Source organism: Uranotaenia lowii, chromosome 1, assembly GCF_029784155.1.
Source record: "Uranotaenia lowii strain MFRU-FL chromosome 1, ASM2978415v1, whole genome shotgun sequence".
Lineage (NCBI taxonomy): Eukaryota > Metazoa > Arthropoda > Insecta > Diptera > Culicidae > Uranotaenia > Uranotaenia lowii.
Window position 1 is genome coordinate 4,356,429 of NC_073691.1, and position 20,381 is coordinate 4,376,809.

The 20,381-nt window shown below is 35.5% G+C and overlaps 1 protein-coding gene across 5 annotated transcripts in view; it reads right to left on the minus strand.

Moving 5' to 3' along the window:
- The window catches only part of LOC129738479 (uridine phosphorylase 1), a 58,774-nt gene that overhangs the window by 6,144 nt on the left and 32,249 nt on the right, over positions 1 to 20,381 (minus strand). For 2 of the 5 annotated variants that reach the window (XM_055729698.1, XM_055729697.1), the window contains exons 2-3: positions 7,161 to 7,305; positions 5,311 to 5,434 (exon numbers count right to left, since the gene is read on the minus strand). In XM_055729698.1, the coding sequence (XP_055585673.1) occupies positions 5,311 to 5,434; positions 7,161 to 7,288 (252 nt within the window). In that variant the 5' untranslated portion in view covers positions 7,289 to 7,305. Of the gene's footprint in view, positions 1 to 5,310; positions 5,435 to 7,160; positions 7,306 to 7,824; positions 7,960 to 20,381 lie in introns of those variants that run through there. The other 3 variants (XM_055729699.1, XM_055729700.1, XM_055729696.1) reach the window with 2 other exon arrangements.

Here is a 20,381-nt window from a genome sequence, read left to right on the forward strand (position 1 = left end):
TGCTGATAACAACGGAACAATCCAGCTTAATCATATTTAAATGACCGGAACAAAGCACGAGGGACCGTGACCATAACTCTCTTGTACGTTACATTACGTCAATCTCATCTCGTGTCAGGGTCAGGCTTTGTAAAACAGGCCCATTGGGAAGCATTAGAAAATAAAAACCCAATTGATAAGGAAGTTCCTAGAATTATGCGCAAAACTAGTGTGATTATTTTGATATTTGAGTTGAAGTTGAGGTGGTTTGAAAACTTAATTTCGATTCTGGTTTTCGAATCCTGAATCTTAATTTCTTATTCCGATTCAAATCTGATAACTGACTGATTTTTAAATTCTGAATCTGAATTCTAGGTTCAAATTCTAAAAATGAATTCTATGAAAAAATTACTCACTATGAGCCAAGATAACGAAGAAGGCTTTGCCACGAACAATCATTCTTCTATACGGAGCTTCGACGCCATTTGAAGCGTTCAGTTGGTAACCAAAAATTCCCATCCGTAAAATACTTGAATTGCATGAAACCAAAATTCAGCTTCTTACTTTCTCCTGTTCGAGAAGAAAATCACTTTGAATGCTCATTCTTGGATTATTAATACAAATATGGTGCAAATTTGTATTGCTCATGGACTGATTTTCGGGACAAACTACATTTTTCTGGTCCAGCCCACACTCGTCCATAGCAAACTTTCGGAAGCTTTTAAACAAAAACCACAGTTTCGATGATGACTAATTCTGAACAAATACGGCCACTCGTTAAACATCTTTTTTAACAGTTTGTCGGATGATTTCTACTTTAATAATAAAATTATAATAAACTTGAGTTGGACGAAAAAAAAAACACTTGCGATGCCATCAGGTCAATGCCTACTATTCTTTTAAGCGTTCTACCTATCGATCGTAACGATTGTATCGAGTACGATGATAACAAACTGAGAAAGCAATCCATCGATGGATCTAAGTTTCAATCTGGATTTGGATTTCCAATTCGGAATTTTATTTTTGAGTCTGAATTCTCAAAATTCTTATTATGAATCTCAATTCTTGATTCTAAATCTAGTTTGAATCTGAGTTTTGAATCCTGAAACTAAATTCTAAATTTGAATTCTTGATCTGTGTTCTGGATATGAATTATTACTTTTTTTTTCTTTTTCTCTTTCAAGTGTTATATTTTTACGGTATTTGTTCATGGTCCTTATGTTTCATACTTTTGCTCATTATTGACTTATTTAGTCGTCTTTTTTAATTATTATTTTTGTTAAAAATTTCACTGAGTGACAGAAACAGCAAAGAGATAAAAATAGCAAATGTGACAGAAAAAAAAACAAAAAATACAAAATTTACACGCAAAGACCAATATAACAGAAAGGAAAATTTCATAAATTACAAAAACTATAAAGAGTACCAATATATAAAAAAATACAAAAAGTTAAAAAAGGTGCTTAAAATGTCCACATTAACAAAAACACAAAGATGAAAAAAATTAAAAATTACAAACAAATAAAAATTACAAGAATGCCAAAATCGACAAAAATTCAAAAAGACTAAAATGACAAAAATTTTGAAAACTTCCAAAAGTCTCAAAATAACGGAACAAATTACAAAAATTATTATAATGAAAAGAAAAAAAAATGGCCCAAGTTACAAAATTGACACAAATGATAATGATAAAAATGTCAAAAAGACTTAAGTGACAAAAATAACAGAAAGAACAAAGGTAACAAAATTGAAAAAAAACAGAAATGTTAAAACGGCAAAAAATCCCGATGATTTAACTTACCTAATAATAACAAAAAAATCATATAAGTTCTGATAATAAATTACAAACAATTGTGAAAATGACTAAAATGACAAATGACCTAAAAAAGAATACAAAAATGTCAAAAAGACAAAAAAACCTTAATACAAAAATGCCATATTGGCCGAAAAGGCCAAAATAACAGTAATTGCAAAAATGACAAAAAAAAATAAATTAAAATTGATAAAAATATCATTATAAAAATCAAAATCACAAACCTTGAAATTGCAAAACTGTCAAAAATATTTTCATTTGGTTTCATTTACTCCATATGGTCCATTGCAGATATGGGTTTGCTAATTTTAGCATTTGTAAGATGCTAGCCATCATATCCTTGAAAGATGTACGCCTATAGTGTTAAGTTAACGGAATCTCTTTAAAGAAACATTGAAATTCAATTCTGATGTGTGTTTTTGTTCGTTTATTATTTAGTTTTATATTTTCCTTAAGTATGTTCATTGACACGCGCGGCGAGTTGAAATGCCTGGCAGAAGAATTATTTAAAGCAATGAAGAACAGGCGGATAGGCAAGCATCAGATGAGCTTCGTAGGATAAAGTTATTTTGGATAGGTGTTGAAAATTGTAAGTCTAGCGCATTTTTGTATGGGAAAGCATAAAAGTGTGGTGGTACGCTTTTGCCGTACAGACTATTCTGTATAGAAATCGTGATCGATTTTTGATCACACATTCCTAAACTAAGGTTGCCAGTCAGCACGTATCCGGACCGGACAAACCGGGCAATTTTTTTATAAAAACCTGGCAAAATCCAGGCATTTGATTTCAAAAGTTACGACCATAAATCCGGTCAATTTCTCTCAAAACTCAGAAATTGTTTCAGATTTTTATCGCCGTTATAATTGTTGATTATAATATTTTAATGGCATTGCGGCGAGATGAATTCTAAGTAGAAATTTAAGACATTGTGAAATATATAGGTGGATAGATGAAGCGAGTGCGCTTCGTAGAAGAAGTGAGTAGGCGGTGAAAATGTAAGCGAACACAGCAAAAAAAGTGTTGCGATATTACATCAAAAACCTGCACATAACTTGAGTTGCAAAAGGTCTCTAATATTACATTGTTTTTATGTGACTACGAAATGACATCTAAACGATGTAAAACAAATTACATCAAAAGTATGTATCGTACGTAGTAGACAAATTCGAGCACGATTATAGTTTTAGGTATCAATATAAGTATCTGGGAATCGGATGAGAATTAAACTGAGCAATTATATTCAAACTTTTGGCGGATAATTTATTTGAAAATATTATCATTCTGTTACATAAAATTCTTATCCTAGGTGATAAATGCCATTTGTGGGTCGTCCGGATAGGAAGTAAATACTCTCTAACTCATCCTTTAAGAAGACAGGTTCCCGTGCCCACCGATTGAGCTGGAACTATGGAAACATTGCACTTGAACTTCTGATCACATTATTTGCCATGAATCGATAGCTGTTCAAACTTCCTTCCATTGCTGACGATTTTTCATCGGAAATGGAGCAATATAACTAAGGCACCGTATCAGTAAGATTTGAAGTTCGAGGTTCCGTATCGTTCCGTATCCTTACGAAGAAACAGCTAGTGTGTGTAACATTTCCTTCCTAAAAGCATAAATAGGCAATGAGCTCTTTGAGGATAATGAGATCGGAAAATATACTAACCTTTTCTCCGGATGTTCAAGTTCAAGTCTTTCTTTATTTTTCATTCATGCCGGTGTTCTTGGGCGAAATTGTCCTGGAGAGAAAAATAGAAAATGAAACCTTGCTGAATGGTTTTGCTAAGTTTTTTTGAGAAGATTGATCATACTCACCAGAAAAACAAATTTTCCTGAGCCTTGCAATCCTTCACCAACTTTTTCATACGTTAGCAAATCAAATGTCAATTTGGATAAGCATTGACTACTTGATGTGATATAACATCGCTGGTTGCAATATTACACTAAAAGACGTGCTCGCATAGTGTACATAGAAAAGATGTAATATTGAAACGATAATCCAAATAAATACACCGGTTTACTAACATCTCCGTAAATTACATCGGCCAGCGTTACATTTTTTTTTGCTGTGAAGGGCAAATTTTTGAAGAAAGCTCAAAGCTGTTGGTTATAATAATCAAAACTCAGAAATTACTTAACAAAAATCTAGAAAAAAAATTATAAAAAAAAAAATTTTCATCAAAACTCATCGAAAGATTTTTAATCGTATTTTAGGCTTTCAAAAAATCTTTCATGATTACTTTATAAAACTTGCTCAAAAAAATTCGTTTTGGAGGCGTTTGTTATTTTTTTAAATTTATTTGCCATATATAGTGAATAATTCCGTGCAAAATCCGGTCATTTTTCAATTAAATCTGGGCAACCGAGCCGGGCCGGACTGTTTCCAAATTTGGTATTAAATATCCGGGCAAACCCGGATTAAACCAGGCAATCTGGCAACCTTATCCTAAACACAGCAGGCCAGTTGGATTGTGTACTGTAATACACAGTTCAATGTTTATGGCATTATCGTGTATTTTTGTTGTACGTGGTTTGTTTTCTGTCAGACTGCTAATTGTTTTGTTTATTTGCCTTAATTTTTTGTTTAATTTTTCTGCAGGCAATTCGTGAAATTCAATGTTTATGGCGTTATCGTGTATTTTTGGTTGATGCTGTTAATTTTTTTTTAGTTTTTCATTATTGTTATTGGAATTTTATTTAACTTCATGTGTTTTGTATCATTTCCGCCTCATTTTTTTTATTTGTTCTTTCGTCGTTCCTTTTTTTCTAGTTTGGTCGCTTTTTCATGTCTTTTTTTGTTTGGTGTTTAATATGTACCATTTTTTTTCTTCTAAATTGTTACTAATTTTCTGTTCCTTGGTTTTCGTTTCATTACTAAAGCCGTATTTTTCAAATTTTAATTCTAAATCTGAGTTTTTAAACAGCAAAAAGATTGATCAAAATCACAACAAATCGGGAAAACTTCAATTTTACTATTTCGCTAAGATATGCTATCATCATAGTTTCAAATCAGCAATTGTCTATATTTGCTGGAGAAAATCATCACAAACAAAAGAATACTTCAATATTTTTTCACTGATTGCAGAAAACTACAACCGACAAATTTTCGAGATACAATAATGATTAATCCTATTTTTTAACCTCCTTGATGAATTTTGGAGGAACAAATCGAAAAGAGTGACAAATGTGAGAGATTCACAATGCTTGAAATGTGGATTTTAAATGAAATAAATGGTTCAAAAGAAAAAATAAAAAAAACTCCCAATTAAAAAAGAATAACCATGATATGAAATTTAGGTAAAATATGAAGCGCATTTCAAAGTTCGGCAATTATTAATTCGAGTCTAAATTTGAGTTCTTGAACTTTAGTTCTTAATCAAGCTTTTTTTTAACCGAATTTTAATATTCTGGTTTGACAATGACCTTAATTCATTTGCCTCTCATAACATATCGATCTAATAAAAACCAAACGAGGAATGAAAAAGGTTTTTTTTTGCTTGTCTCGTGGCCTCACCTTAACATCTCCGAACATCTCCTGCAAATCATGGCTGCCGCTGCCTAAGGCCAAATGGTACAGAATATCCTGGTCCATGAGTTCGATGTTGGGATTCCGCAGCCGGACCGAGCCATCGTTGTACCTGTAACATAAAAATATGGGAAAAAGCGAAAAGATATGTAAATATGTTGTCGGTTTCGGGGCTTGGAAAGTTAGAAGAAGAGAGCATATTTATGATTCCATTTCATTTCTTTTCATCCCCGGAGAACAGGTGGTTATTTTGTCATTTTTGTATTTTCGTATAGAAAGCAAAAAAATAAACAAGGAAAAAAGGGTTCAAATGTTGCGACCTCACGTTGGGCAGATTGGTTTGGTCACACCCCGAAAAGGAATGGCGTGACGGTAATCCAGTTAGCTTTCATCGCTAGAAGGAGCAAAAGGAAAACCTTTCTCAACAACCATTTTATTTGGCAATCCGAATAAACGAGAAAAAAGGATTTCTGGCCTACTACGGTTTGACCATGAAAATGGGAATCATATGTACCTAGAGCATTAGACAGCAAAACATATAAAAACACCAGAAGGTAATCAACTGCTGTTTTTTTTTCGTTCAAAAGCCAATGCCTACTACTGACTAACAGAATCAGTAATCAAATAAAAGTGTCTTCTTGAGTAAAATGCATAACGTCAAAAGAAAAAAATAAGGAATGCGACAGTTGACAACAACCGGGTGGTAATAAATTAATTAAACTTGAATCTATATTTTCATCCTCTGCTGTGAGCTGTGACACTTCGGATGGGATTGAGTGACGCAAAACTTTTGATGACATCGTCAGCTGGAAGCAGATCCTTTTTTGGAACATTAACTTTCCCAGCTCTCCATCCATCAAAAGTTGCCCCACTGAATGTATATGCCGATTGAAAGGGGCGAAAAAAAGCGAGGTGGAAGTTTGTTGAACGACCCGTTTGAACATTAATCATCTTGAAGATGTAATCGCGTCCTTTCGACAGATTTGTCAATCCAACATTGAAAAAGTTTAAAAAAAAAAGCTTAGACATGCTTTAAATCGAACATTTGTTAAACTCAACCAAGCTCAACCATAATCACATTTGATAGCACACGTTCAAGATAATCTACTCGCATGATAATTATAATTATTACAATTAAGTCGATTTTGAGAAAGGGTTTGATCGACAAAAAGAAACTCGAATCAACTCAGCCAATTTTCAAAGCACAGCACAGACTATTGTTCGAAACGGCGTAAAACTGCAATGAATCGAGAAAGTTTATTCTCAAATCATAACTCTGTTATTGTTGTTATATCACGATCAAATTGCACTCAGGAAGGTCAAATAATGACGAATTCATGTAATCAACCTATATTGTCCCACAGATTTCCTTTCCTCCAAGAAAATTGTTGCTGAAAAAACAACCGATTTAAAAGTTGCCCGAAAAACTGCCAAGTAACTTTCATTACCGAGAAACACTGAGCGTCGTCTGAAAGACTGAAAACAGGAGGAATACGTCTGCTACTTCTTCAGGGACCAGTTGTTGTCAACGAAGTTTTTTCCCTTCTAACTTTTTCTTTTACTTCAACGTGGCGTCGTCGTCGCGGCGAAGTTTTTGGCCCATTGTAATCTCGACTGTTTTTTTTTTTTTTGGAAAAACTTTCCAGATTTTGGCGAATTTCAGATGGTACTTTTGGGAACTTTTCTTCCCCAAACAACGGTTACGATTAATTTCCGAAAACAATGTAATACGGGTTGGGTTTCGCAAACTTCCAACCGGTGCGGTAGAGATTTACTTTTTCTCGGAACACTGAGTGATTATTTTAACAAATACTTGCATTCAATTGCGTATTACTTACCTAGTGTTCGGAGGAAAAAAGGATGCTTCCTCGTCCTCGTCGACATTATTTTCATGCTTGCTCCGCCCGTTTTTATAGTCACCATTGTTGCTGACTTCCAGCAAGGTACCATTTCCGTTTTTACTCATTTCCTCCGTTAAAAATGCTGATTCGATTAATAGAAAATTTAAACGAAAAACTCAATATTCGAACACAAGAAAATTCAGTTCAATTTTTGAGGCGTGGCAGTTTTTGGGTTTTTTTCAACACTGATCACTGTTAGATGATATTTATAGTTTACTTTTCTTCAAAATAAAAAAAAATGTGTATTGATTAACCAGAAAACAAAATTGGTTTATTTTCTCATACTAAAAATAATAATAACTTTTTTGGGCATATAGCCTTTGTCACCGATCCAAAATATGAAGCCGACTGCCGACAACTCTAAAACGGAATGAAAAAAGCTATTCTACTGCCATCTGCCAGGAGCACCTAGAGTTGTGTTCCATCCTCACATTCCCCCTAATCCTTTATCTTTGAAATGAATTTAAGATTTCTTCTTATTTTTTTCTTAGCTGAGTTTAATTTTTCGATTCTATCAAACTATATGGAAGAAAATCATCACAGCCTCCTATAACATTTCTATGAAACTTTTTTTTTATCTGTTACAGTAACTTAAACTTACAATCCAAAAAGGAAAAGGATCACTCTAAAATGACAACTAAAAACACAACAGTCTCGATGAACAACTTCAAGTTCAATGTGAGCTTAAAATTTGCACCAGTCCTTTTTATAAAACGATTGTTTTCATTTGACCAACAGCTGGTAGATAGGATTCTAAGAAACTTGTTACGAAAATAGACGTAATATATTGGATTGTGTAAATAAAACCAAAACTAAACCAAGTGTAAGTGCACTCGATTAGAACGCGCGAATTGCTTATCAATAGTGAGATCACATCTGCTTCCTGCACACCCTAACTCACGCGAAAGCGCCACTATTGCCGTTTGGTGAATCATTGTTACAGAACCGGCAATTCTAGGAATTGTAAGCCATCGCGACGCGACTAAATAAACTGCAATGGCTGATATGATTATGATAAGGGCATACGATGTAAGTTTTCCCCAAGTAAGCAGGCACCAGCTTAGTGAAATGTTTTGACCAGGGTGGAAACCATAAGCCGAGATGTAAAAACCGCTCACAAATAAGATGGTGAGTCTAAAGTAGCGGGAATAAATTGAAATCACGTTTTCTGGAACTTGCGCTACCGAGAGAGTCCCGATTGTAATAGATATTTTACTCATCTTGGTGGGCTTTGTTAGAGACTTTAATCGGAGACCGATTGGTAAATAAGTGACATCAATTTATTCCCGCTACTTTTGACTCAAGTATTATTGACCTGAAATGGCTTTAGCAAAATTTCAGCTCAATCGGACATTGTTTTAGAGTGCCTCAAACGACTTGAAAATGCATAGAAGTTGAAGCTGAGTGCCAAATGAAATATTTTTGAATTGACTTAGGACTTATAACTTGCTTATGAATACATAGGGGAGTCAGGGACATAACGAGCATCCGGGGCGAACTGGGCACCCCTCTTTCCGAAGGAAATACGTATTTTCTCAAATCAATTTTCGCGAGAAATAATTTTGTAGTTCCTATAGTAATAATTTTTTAGCAAAAAATAAATCTCCTTATAAATTAAACAAAACCAACTATGTTCTCAAGTGACGAAAATAATTTTTGAATACCAGGAAATAAGCTCTTATGATCGTTAGCTTATCTTGACGCGTTTTTACTTCAACTTGTTGACTCGGGGCGAACAGAGCACCATTGATCGGGGCACGATGAGCATTTTTTGCCGTAGAATCTAGTAGCGAATTCAACTCGATGAAGTCAACTTAATTATAGAGCTACAGCTTGACTAGTTTACATCTGACGATTTAGCCTATTGGTGAGGTATCGTAGAGGTAATCATAAGACTCGAGTACGATTCCAAAACGAGGCGATTTTTTTTTCATTTACCATTCATGATCTATTCTTTCGATCTTTGAACCATACGGAGCATCATTCGCCAAACAAAGCACCAGAAACATAACGTATGAGTGTATGTGAATTGTTTGCATGGGTAGCAAAACTCGTCAGCTCAGCTCAGCTTCACCTTGTCCAGTGAAAGAGAGTGCAATTTTTTTCGTGTGATCCCTCCAAGCTGTGCGGGGAGAGATTTATTGCACTGCAATGAAGAGTGAGATTATCAACACGTAAGGGTGGGTGAGAGCATTCACATCCGCTGATTAAGAGAATTTCCTTCTCCGGAAAAATCTATTGTTGAGATCTGGTTGTTGAGAAGAAATCTGGTAGCTAACGGCAGAGATGCCAATGTGCCTGATTTTTCAGAATTTGTCTGATTTTTCGAGGCTCAGCCTGACAACCTAATAGATAAGCCATTGAATTTCCCTGATTTTTTTTAAAAATTTGCTTGATTTTGCCTTATTTTTGGGAATGTGATGAAAAATGGGCAGTAAGGAATTGGATTAGGTACCATTGCTGGAGTTAAAAAGTGAAAATGTGGCTGAATCAAAGCAATCGAAAGATTCCCTTTGATTCTTATTTAAAAAAGGGAATTAAACACGCTCGTATTTTATTAACCAGAAATGACTGTTTTTCATACATTTTATGATATGTATGGTAGAACTCCTAAAATTGTTATTTTTCAACCGTAATGAATCGTTTAATTTCAACCATTTTATGAGTTCATGGCGAAAATTTCAATTATGGTTGAAATTCAACAATAAAATGATTGGAAAAACAGTCGCCATTTTTGCAATCGGAGAAGTGTTGATTTTTTCGGGTTCCGCGTTTGACTTGCAGCAAGGTAATTTCAAAGAATTCCCCTGAATTTCTTCATAATGAAACTGTAAGTTTTCGCTTGATAACAACGCAATGATAAAATTATTAAAAATTTGACCGCCATGGACGCTATCTTTCAATTCCATTTTCAGACCAGAGTTGTGAAAAAATTATGAGTTGTTTGAAGTCGGAAGCAGCAGCAGTTCAGCGGAATATTAATATTCTTTGTTACCAGTTGCCGTTGAGTTTTTGGGTAAGTACAAGTCATCATTGAAAATCTCTATCAACTGATGCAAGAATGACCTTGAAAAATTAATTCTAGGATGCTCCGGATCTCCCCAGTGTTGCTGCACCAAGAGGTACATGTCGGTTCCGAAAATCTACGAGGAAAAACCAGCATTCATTGGAGGAAAGGCAGCAGCGCTTCGTCCGTGGCAGCAGTGGCCAACAGTAGAATAATCGACGCAATCAGCTCTTTTGCCAGCAGCTCTTTTACCGTTTCCCACAGTGCAGATACCGGTGAAGGGAACTAGAAACATCATGTTTTGAAATGAAAAAAAAAATCAGCTGAAAATCGGCTTTAATTCATTTATTCTGTTTTCCTGTGCTATCCAGATTTTTGAAAATTGGCCATTTCAAATGTAATATTGACCATATAAAATGAGATTATTCTATGTAAATAAAATAATAGAATGAGATTTTAAATGATTCATAATAAAAAACATTTTTTTTCTTTTGATTTCGGCCCATTTCTTACTTTTTCGACCATGCTTGAAAAATAACCATTATTCAAGTTCTCTGTGGAATCTCATTTTATGAGTTTTGGCTGAAAACTCATAAAACGACTTAATCCACAAAACTGCCATTATGTTTATTTTTCAAACATTAATGGTTCAACATGGCCGAGCGTGAAGATCTTTAGATTGCTTTGATTCAGTAGAATTATTTGACCAAGTAGGCTTACAACACATATTAGAGTGAAAAGTGGAGCGATGGCCAAAAAAAATGTCATCACTTTGAGTGAAATCTCCGTAACTTTAACGGAGCCTGATTTTGCCTGATTTTTTAATTCACCAGTTCCCTGATTTTTGAAAAAAAATGTTGGCAACCCTGGCTAACGCAGTTTTTTCTTCGTACGTTTACGAGAAAAGACGCTGCTCCCCGGACCAGAGGTGAATTGTGCTGGGTTTTGAATACCAGCCAAGAAGATAATCTCTTCTTTTGCATAAACTGAGGCCAGTGTCCTGATTTTTAGACGAAACCACTAGGCAGCTCTGCTCCGAACGTCACCTTTACAATTTTTTTGCAAGAAACAAAAATTTAAAACAGCAGAAGGCAGGGTTGCCACAAGAACACATTTATCATAAAAAGTACAGAGTTTTTCATTATTTTTCAGTACAGATCCTGGCCGGGGGAGTAAGCCATGACTTTTTTGGCGACGGACGCGTTTTTGTTTTCCTCCATCCAAAAATTTAATTCATTTATCGTTTAAATAGGAAATTTGAAGTGAAATAGTGAAAATCTTTGTTTAAATGCTCGCCAGAAGTTTCCTACGCGTTTTTTGATTAATTTTTATATATTCAAGCCTCTTTGGAGAGCGTGAAATAGCGGTGTAGATTCAGTTCGATTTAAGTTAGCGCCCTGAGAAAAGAGTACTATGGGAAGTAAATCCCAAAATTGATATGTGGAGTGATATTTGAAGAATCAAGCTGGAGCTATTTTTGCACAACGGTTATTGATTTGAAATTTATGTGAAGAAAAATTAAGCACGGCGACCTTATCATTGGCTGACGATGCGGTTGTTGGATGAAGTGAAAGGAGGTTTTTGATAAGTTAATTGTGGAGTGAAAAATTAAAATACAGCTTGGTAGAATTCTTAAAAAAGAGCAAAGCCTGAGTGTCTAAATTATTGCTCCCCCGCTCCCCCGGCTTGTGTGTTATTCGGAAAATGATTCAGTGGCATAGATTGCGTTAAGTGTTGCATCTTGGGAAAAATGAAGTGGCTTGCACACGTGAAAAATGTTTGACACATTGCTTAAACACATTCATTTAATGATATTTTTGGTGGGACAGTATCAATGCTTCTTTTTTAATGATACAATGACACTGGTCTGCAGCACTGAATCCAAACATGTTCGCGAACCGGGAAGCTCCGATGCAGAACTACTAGAAGAAGGCGAACATCGTCACAGCAAGCGTTGCCTTGCAGCATTTGGTGAGGAACTTCCAATTTAACTTTTCCATATTCGCTCTTTACTGGTTTTATTTCAATTTCAACGTGGTCTTATGCTTCCTTTACACGACACAATTTAACGGTAAAAATTCAGGAAAAAATAGAATTATTAATCTTTTATAATTTCATATGATGATATGAAGATTCAACGCATTATAATCATAATACAAAATTCATTTCACATAATCTGAATTTATCATTATTCAGCTTTAACTATTATTTTCAACACTATGGGTAAACAGGTCTGCCTAATTGTTCAATTAACAGAAAATTCAATTAGTCAAATACTTTTGTATCTGACTGAATTTATGAAATAAGCCTTTTGAGCTCTTGAAGGGCTCGAAAGGTCCTGTGTCTACTAATGTTTTATTTTGTTCTTCTTTATTTTCAAGAGCGAGTAAAGGCGCTTTATCCTTGGTCAACGACCAGAAATGAGGGAACACAGAAATCTATTTAATACAGATGAGTTGAATAAAAATGATTGAAATTACTAATTTCCAATCCTCACTGATTATTTGTAATGTTTTATGATTTCTGTGTTTAAAATTACTCATTTGCAACCGCTGAAGGATGGGTCATATTCCATAGGTTCCATTATCAACAAGGAGCACTTTTTTAGCTTATTTGCTTCCAACGTAATGCCCCTCGGAGCGTATGGTACTGGTGGTCCACGCTTCTTCTTTCTCCTTGTTCCTGATGTCTCTGCGTTCTCTGCTCCACAGTAGGCCCGACCGTTTCATGTTTTTAATTATTTTAATGTTTTCATGTTAACATAATTAAAAGCATGATGAAAGACAAAAAGAATAATAACAAATTTGTTTTATTCTTCGGGACTCAGACATAAGTTCTGGCTGTGGCAGTACGATTAGTGATTAGTGATTAGTGATTTTTCAGTACAGATCCTGGCCGCACAGAAGACGGATTTTAAGAATTTGGTTAAGATTAGTACAGACCAACTAGACCAACCAAATAGACCACAACAAGCGTTTTGAAATAGGAAATAGAAACCATATCGATTGATTCAAAATTTCGTAAAGAAAAGGCAGAATTCAGATTCATGTGAAAGTAGTCAGTTATGAGAAAAGATAACACAGTTGAAAGTAGCTTCCGAATTTTACAACACATTTAGGCATCAACAGTCAAACAAAAATTAACAAAAACTACAGATCTGATATTTTTCACTAATGATTTTAATTTTTTTTAATTTTTATTCTTTTTATTTTTTTTTTTGTTTCGATTATAGTCGTTTTACCATCTTTATGGCATTCGCGACTTTATCAACGTTGCAGTTGGCGGATCAATATTGAAAAACTATGCGGCACAACTGTGTTCTTTTTTTACTCTTGGGCTCGAACTCGTAGACATCGGCTCAGGAGACAACGGACTTGCCAACCGAGCTATATCACAAGCCCTTCCATTGATGATCTTTTTTGTTGTTTGTGCACTATTCGGTGCAGTTTTTTTGTCGGTGATTTTTTTTTTTCAATGAGGGTAAAGATTTGAATTTGGCAACGCTTACAGCCGGAATGAAATTATTTTTTTTGTTTGTTTTGTACGTTGTGTGGTGCAGCGAATTGCTATTTGCCTGATTCAGATTCCAAGTAACCATGAGCACTTAAAAACTAGCACAAATTCTGTCCCAACGTCAGCTATAGAGCTTCATTATGTACATCTTATTAGCTCTTAGTGCATAGTGCTTAAAAGCATTAAAGCAAACTTGTGTGATGCCAAATTAATGCTTAGAAAATATAGCAATTGTTATTCTGATTTATAGAGCGAAGTTGCATTTCAAAGACATTGTGGCACGCTGATAAAATGCTAGTGGCATTTTAAAATAGTAGGTTATAGTTCTAATATGATGCAGCGTAGCACTCGAAGGGCAGTTATAATGCAGAATTGCACTTGATGGGCTGATATAATGCAATTTAGCACTTGAACGCTGGTTTAAAGCTATAAAAATGCACAGCTTTAGTGAGATTTTGTGAGATAATTGTTGTTAGTTGATCATCATTTGAAGAAAATATGAACGAAAAATATTATCACAGTAAAATTTTATGAATCTTCAAAGGTGAATTTTCAGTGCGCTTGTATTCCATTTCTAAGGAAAAGTGAACGCTACTGTAGGCGTACTTTAAAAAAGTATTTTACATCCTTTTTTACATTCAGAAAAAAGCAAAAAAAAAAGTTTTCGTGGGTGACATTTTCTGACTCGATTATCCATAGGATTTGATTCTCCGCTCCGGAAAAAATTGTGGTTATCGTAGAGTTGAGTTCGACCTCTAACCAGAGATGCCAATTTGTCTAATTTTTCAGGATTTGACTGATTTTTCGAGGCTTAGGCCGATGACATAGTGAGAGCGATGCGAATTGGCAAATGTGGCCAATGCGAACTCGAGCAGCGGAACAAATTGAGATCTGCTTCGCCGCGTTAACCCTTCATTTCATGATTTTTTATTTTTCCCTAAAAATCATATTTAACAGTTGGAAATAATGAGTACATCAAGAAAAAAAATTAAAATAAAATACGATTTTTCACTTTTTCCATACATTAATTGTTGCAAATTTGTAACTTTATGAAACGAAGGGTTAAGTATGTCAGGTTTAAGCGATTCATATACATTTTCATCAAATGTGGTTCGACGCATTGAATCGCTTCGCACTCACTATGTCATTGACCTCAGCCTGACAACCTGATAAGGCATTAGATTTCCCTGATTAAAAAAAAAAAGTCTAATGCCTGATTTTTGCGAATACGATGAAAATTGGTTAGCATTGTTGAAGGAGCGACGACCAAAAAAGGTCATCATTTTGAGCGAAATTACCGTTACTTCGACATATCCTGATTCCTGATTATTATTTCACGAGTCCATAATTTTCGAAAAAAATGTTGGCAACCCTTCAAACCTCAATTTACAATGGATTTTAAAATCGTTTGTCCTTTGTCTTAAAAAAAAAAAAAGTTTAACAACAGGATATAAATACTCCTCGATTTATAGACTCCGATTTTTATGAAAATATCATTCCACAAACCTTATAGTCACAATTTTCCCGTATGTTTGAATAACGTGCCGCTATTAGGCCTACCCCCATTTTGATATTGGATTGATCGAAGAATTCAGGATTCGATCCCGCAACCCTCGATTCTGTACCCCGATGGAGAAAACTACTTCAACCACTGGCTACGTCGGAAAGCAGATTGACTTAAATTGCAATTCAATCGAGCTATTATTTCCTTAGTTAAGACTTGTTGCGCTGAATCAGGAATCAATAGAATCATTTTTTAATTTACATACTGATACATTAAGAAGTCCAGATTAGAAGTGGTCCAATGACCACGTTTTTCTGTCTTTTTATGCTCTTCGTCTGCGTCCGAAGACACGAGGCAATGAACAAAATCCTAACCTTTGTACGTGACATGGATATTCCTGATGCAGCAAATGGTTACGCTTGTTTTTGAGTTGGTTGCTCTTAGTAAATACTGAATTATTTTCGAATCAATCTGAAATTTGCTTTCATTTTTATTTTTGCAGTAAAATCGTGGGTCAGTACAGCAATACTTTATTCCGGCCATTGTGCTTTGAGACTTGAATTCATGTTTTCAAAAGACCAATAGGCCCCATCTCAAAGGTAGTTCCATCCCATAGATCCCTCAATTATCGCAGGAAACGAACCATTAACGAGTGTTAAGTTGGAAAAATCTGTGCCAAATTGAGAGCCTCCGGTATTATTCTTAATCTCAGAAAGTTCGGCGATGCCCGAAAAACTTTTGCCATATGCCTTGCCGCCTCCGGTGCTGGTGTGCGCTCATTAGACTTGCAAATGTTGTGCCACACTTTGGCAAAACGCTCTGATTTGGAGAATGTTGTTCGACTATAAGAACAGCAACAACAAAGCGGCGGCGCCTTAATTCGCGCGGCATCGACAAGGTTTTAAATTTCAAAATTCATCTAAAAATAAACCACCCCAGCCCACGGTGATATCTTAGCAATCTTAGTAGGCTTAAGGTCGGACAACTTTGGCGGGTGTATTTGCTTTACAGAGATGTGAACTGAAATATTTTATCTTATCATCGATTAAAAAAAACTTAGTCGCCTTGTCAAAAGTCTTGTTCGACATTTGGAATGGAGGAAGAGAAAAGGGAAAAACCGCCACAAACACGTGTTTCCTTTCCAATCAAGTGAAAAACCAAGCAATCAACGCAGAACTGGTAATGAAAAAAAAAACTAACAGCACAAGACAATAATTGTACAGCTGTTTTGGCATAATGATGACGCCATTAAGAGTCATTGTTATTTTTTCTCGGTAATTTTGATGGTCAGCCAAGCCAGTTTTCCGCCGAAAAAAAAACCTGTTATCAGTGAGATGTGGTCCATGAGGGGTAAATCGCCCCCTCGCGTAAGTAAAATAATCAGCATATCTAAGAATATCTTGGAATAAGTTAGTGACATTTCTAATATTTTTTTTAATTTTAGAATTTCGAACCTCATTCTGCGAGATTAATTTAGCCTTCAAGAGTATTTTGAACAACGATCCCCCAAAAATTTGGAAGGAAACTTGATTATCGGGCATTTCGCATTCGTTCCAGATAGAGCGAAAAAAAATCGTCAATATTTATCGACTAAATGTTGTTCCCGCGTGTTGTCCTTTCCGCTTCGAACGAGTTTTTATTTTTGTGTGTGTGTGGTGGACTGGAATTTTGGGGGCTCGCCTTTTCGCGGAAAGAAAACTCTCGCAGATAAAAAATTACGAAATGTTCTTGATTCAGCGGTTTTGTTGACGCAAGGCTTCCGCATTCATTCCATAATCAATTCGTATCAGGTTACCACATTTTGGAGGTGGTTTAAGCATGTTTCAGTATAAAACCGTCAACACACGAACAAATCAAGTCATATATTTTACTAGGAAACCCTTTGAATTCCTCACTGCAATAACAATCAAATGTAGATCGACTAGTTAACCTAAGGTCCTCAAGAGAATTACATCCATATGATGAAAGGCTTAAAGGGCGTTGCGAAAAATATTATCATCATCATCATTACCCGCATGATTTCATCATCGTTTGTGGATTCATTCATTCATTCATTCATTTTTTTTTCCATCTTTTCATCATCTAATTTGCAAATGTGTCTACCCAACCCAAGACTTACAAGGCAGCTGGTTGGCCAATCTTCCGCCTTTCGCCATCCAAGTGAATTAAACTCGTGCGAAGTGTCACATGTGTAGATGTAAGACGAGCTCGAGAAATCAGAGCCAACATTCGTCAGTCTTATTCTAAGCCATGAAGCTGTCTGATGGTGGTGAAATGTTAGATTTTTTCTAATTCACAGTTCGACATGATATCTGAATTAAGGTTCAAAATTCAGAGTAGCCTTTCTTGTAGCCTGTAAATTATATTTGGATACATATGACACAACATAATAAACATATGATCGATTTATAAATTTGAAATTATGTTTAAAGAATTTCGAATACGGGTAATCCAAAATGAATTGAAAAACCATTAATTTCAAAATTGTTTTTAGGAGATTTTTCATTGATTGGATCCTGGAATATCTTGTATGATCCTGATTCTATGATTTTTTTTTTGCAAGAAATTCAATCAATTTTGTAATTTTTATTAATTTGGCTGAAATTGCCCATTTCGTCAATTTAGTTCATTTTGTCAAATTCGTCAATTTTGTCAGTTTGCTCAATTTACAATTTTGGCATTTTTTGAGTTTTTGTCAATTTTGTGAATAAGCTCAATTTTAACATGTTGGGCAAAATTGTCAATTTTGTCTTTTTTTTTTAATTTTAACAATTTGGTCAATTTTGTTAATGTTGCCACTTTGTCAATTTTTTCAAATTTGTCAATTTGGTAACTTTTTCAATTTAGTCAATTTACACAATTTTTGTGAATTCGGTGTCAATTTTGTCAATTTTGCCAAAATTGTCATTTGGCCAAAGGATGTATTTACTTTTGAAAATTGTAGAAAAAAAACCAAAATCAGAAGAAAACGGTAGAAAACTTATACATTCGCTGCTTATTGCTTGGCATGACTCTACAGAACGCTAAAATTCATTTACTCAATGAGCTACGAATAATTTGCAGTTTGGTTTTGAGAAGATCTTCAAAATTTTTTAGCTAAGACACCAATCTCAGGTTGATGAAAACGGTGTACTGTCCTCGATCGAAAAATCGGACCGAAATCGGTCGGGTTTTGGTCCGTTCAAGCCGTGAATCGGTCCGAAATCAGACTAGAAAACCGACAAAATTCGGACCAATTCAGTGCTCGGGTGACACAGGTTTCCTGACGACGCGACGCGATGCCAAAAACAAACTGTCAAAACGATTCCGGATTTCCAGACCAAACTCAGTCTGATAGATACATATTAAAAAATATATATCATTGAAACAAAACATTTTTCGGCAAGCTAACACCCTCGTGTACCTCGAAAAATCTGGATTGGTAATATCCATTCCAGAGTGCACATCGACCGATTTGAAGAAATGCTATCCCAGTTAGAAAGTGTCACCCAACTTTCAAGAAAAAGAAGCAATTTTGACTATACAATCAGGCCTAACAGGTAGATTTCTCCTACAGGGCTTGTTTTTGTTAAATTTTGCAGGTTCGCACGCACTACCGATGGTAGGTGGCAAAATTATCCAGAAAATGGTCTTATTTTTTAAGCGTCATGTCAGTGTAATGATTACACTGTAATCAGTGGTGTTATATCAGTTAAATAATTATCCGTAAATAATATTTTGGTACTAGTGTTTTGTCGTTAAAAACTGTCGAAAGCCGGTAGAGTTAGGTTTTAGCAAGGATATTATATTCTATCAAGATACCCGGCTGAATAGATTTTCGAATAAGTAGTCTGGGACATCGATACGTTTGTTTACGGTGCTGCCACTCAGCGAAAAAGTCTTCAAGCTTTAAACTTGCATACAAGTTTTTAAACGAGCAAGTTTTACATGTGAACAACAAAACTACGTAAACATTAAAAATAATACTGGTTTTAGTCAAGTTTTAATAAAACTTTCAGAACAGCAAACAGCACTTTAAAAATTCATCTATCTTTCAAAAATTTGAGCCCACGTCATTTCGACCGACTCGGCGATTTATTAGCATGTGACGTGTTCTCTACCATGTGTGACATACTGACATGAGCGCGACGCGAATACGAGTGCCGGCCGAGCCCCCTTTTTCAACGATAATAATACTGTATTTGTTTTCTCCACTCGTGGAGTGTTCCACCGTACCCGATAAAAACAAACACAAATCCTCGCCAGTGTATTGCTACCTCGCTCACTCACACGCTCTCTCGCAACACTGGCAAAATTATCGGTGGGCCACCGTCCGTAAGCAGAACTCCGACAGGTCAAAACCAGTGCAACACCGTCCGAATAAACAAACAGTTTGACAGCACCTAGTGGTGCACCAGTGCAACACTAGTGCAACACTCGGCATAAACAAATACGGTATAACTTCGACGAACGCACGCCTACTTTAATGAGCTTTTCTTTGGCGCGCGAATGTCGTTGCCAGTCTGGTGTTGTGGTGTTCCCAATAAACAGCAACAACATTATCAATAACAATTAGGTATTATGACACACACGTTTTCTCGGAATCAAATGTCAACACCGGATACACCGATTATGATTGTAGGTAGAACTCGGTAGCACGAAGTTTATCCAGCTCGATTATCTCGAAATGGAACGCTTGCTTCCGCAAGGTCACAGCAAATTTCTAAAAGCTACCAGCTGTGTTGTTATTTTTTGGAAAATCGTAGCCTTTCACTGGGTTAAGGTAAATCGATAGAAGTGCGCAAATTTTCTAGGGAGCTGTGTCGATTGGCGTCGATCGATGTTTGGGGAGGTGATGCAATTTCTCGCTTCCTGTTTGACACGTTGCCGACGACGATGTCGTCGGCATCATCACAACAATAACAAAAAACAACAACAGCTTGGCAAAAATGCTGTGTTGTGAGTTATTAGAGAACATCAAGACCACCCGGTGAAGATGACCTTAGGGTAGGTGATAAGATAGACCCTAAACTGTTCAGAAACTGTACTTTGCAGGGACAAAAGTCAAGTTTAAGACACACAAAACTGCAATATTTATCCGACAGTGTTGATATGGTTTTTGGAAAAAAAAATGCCACGCTCACTAAAATTTCCG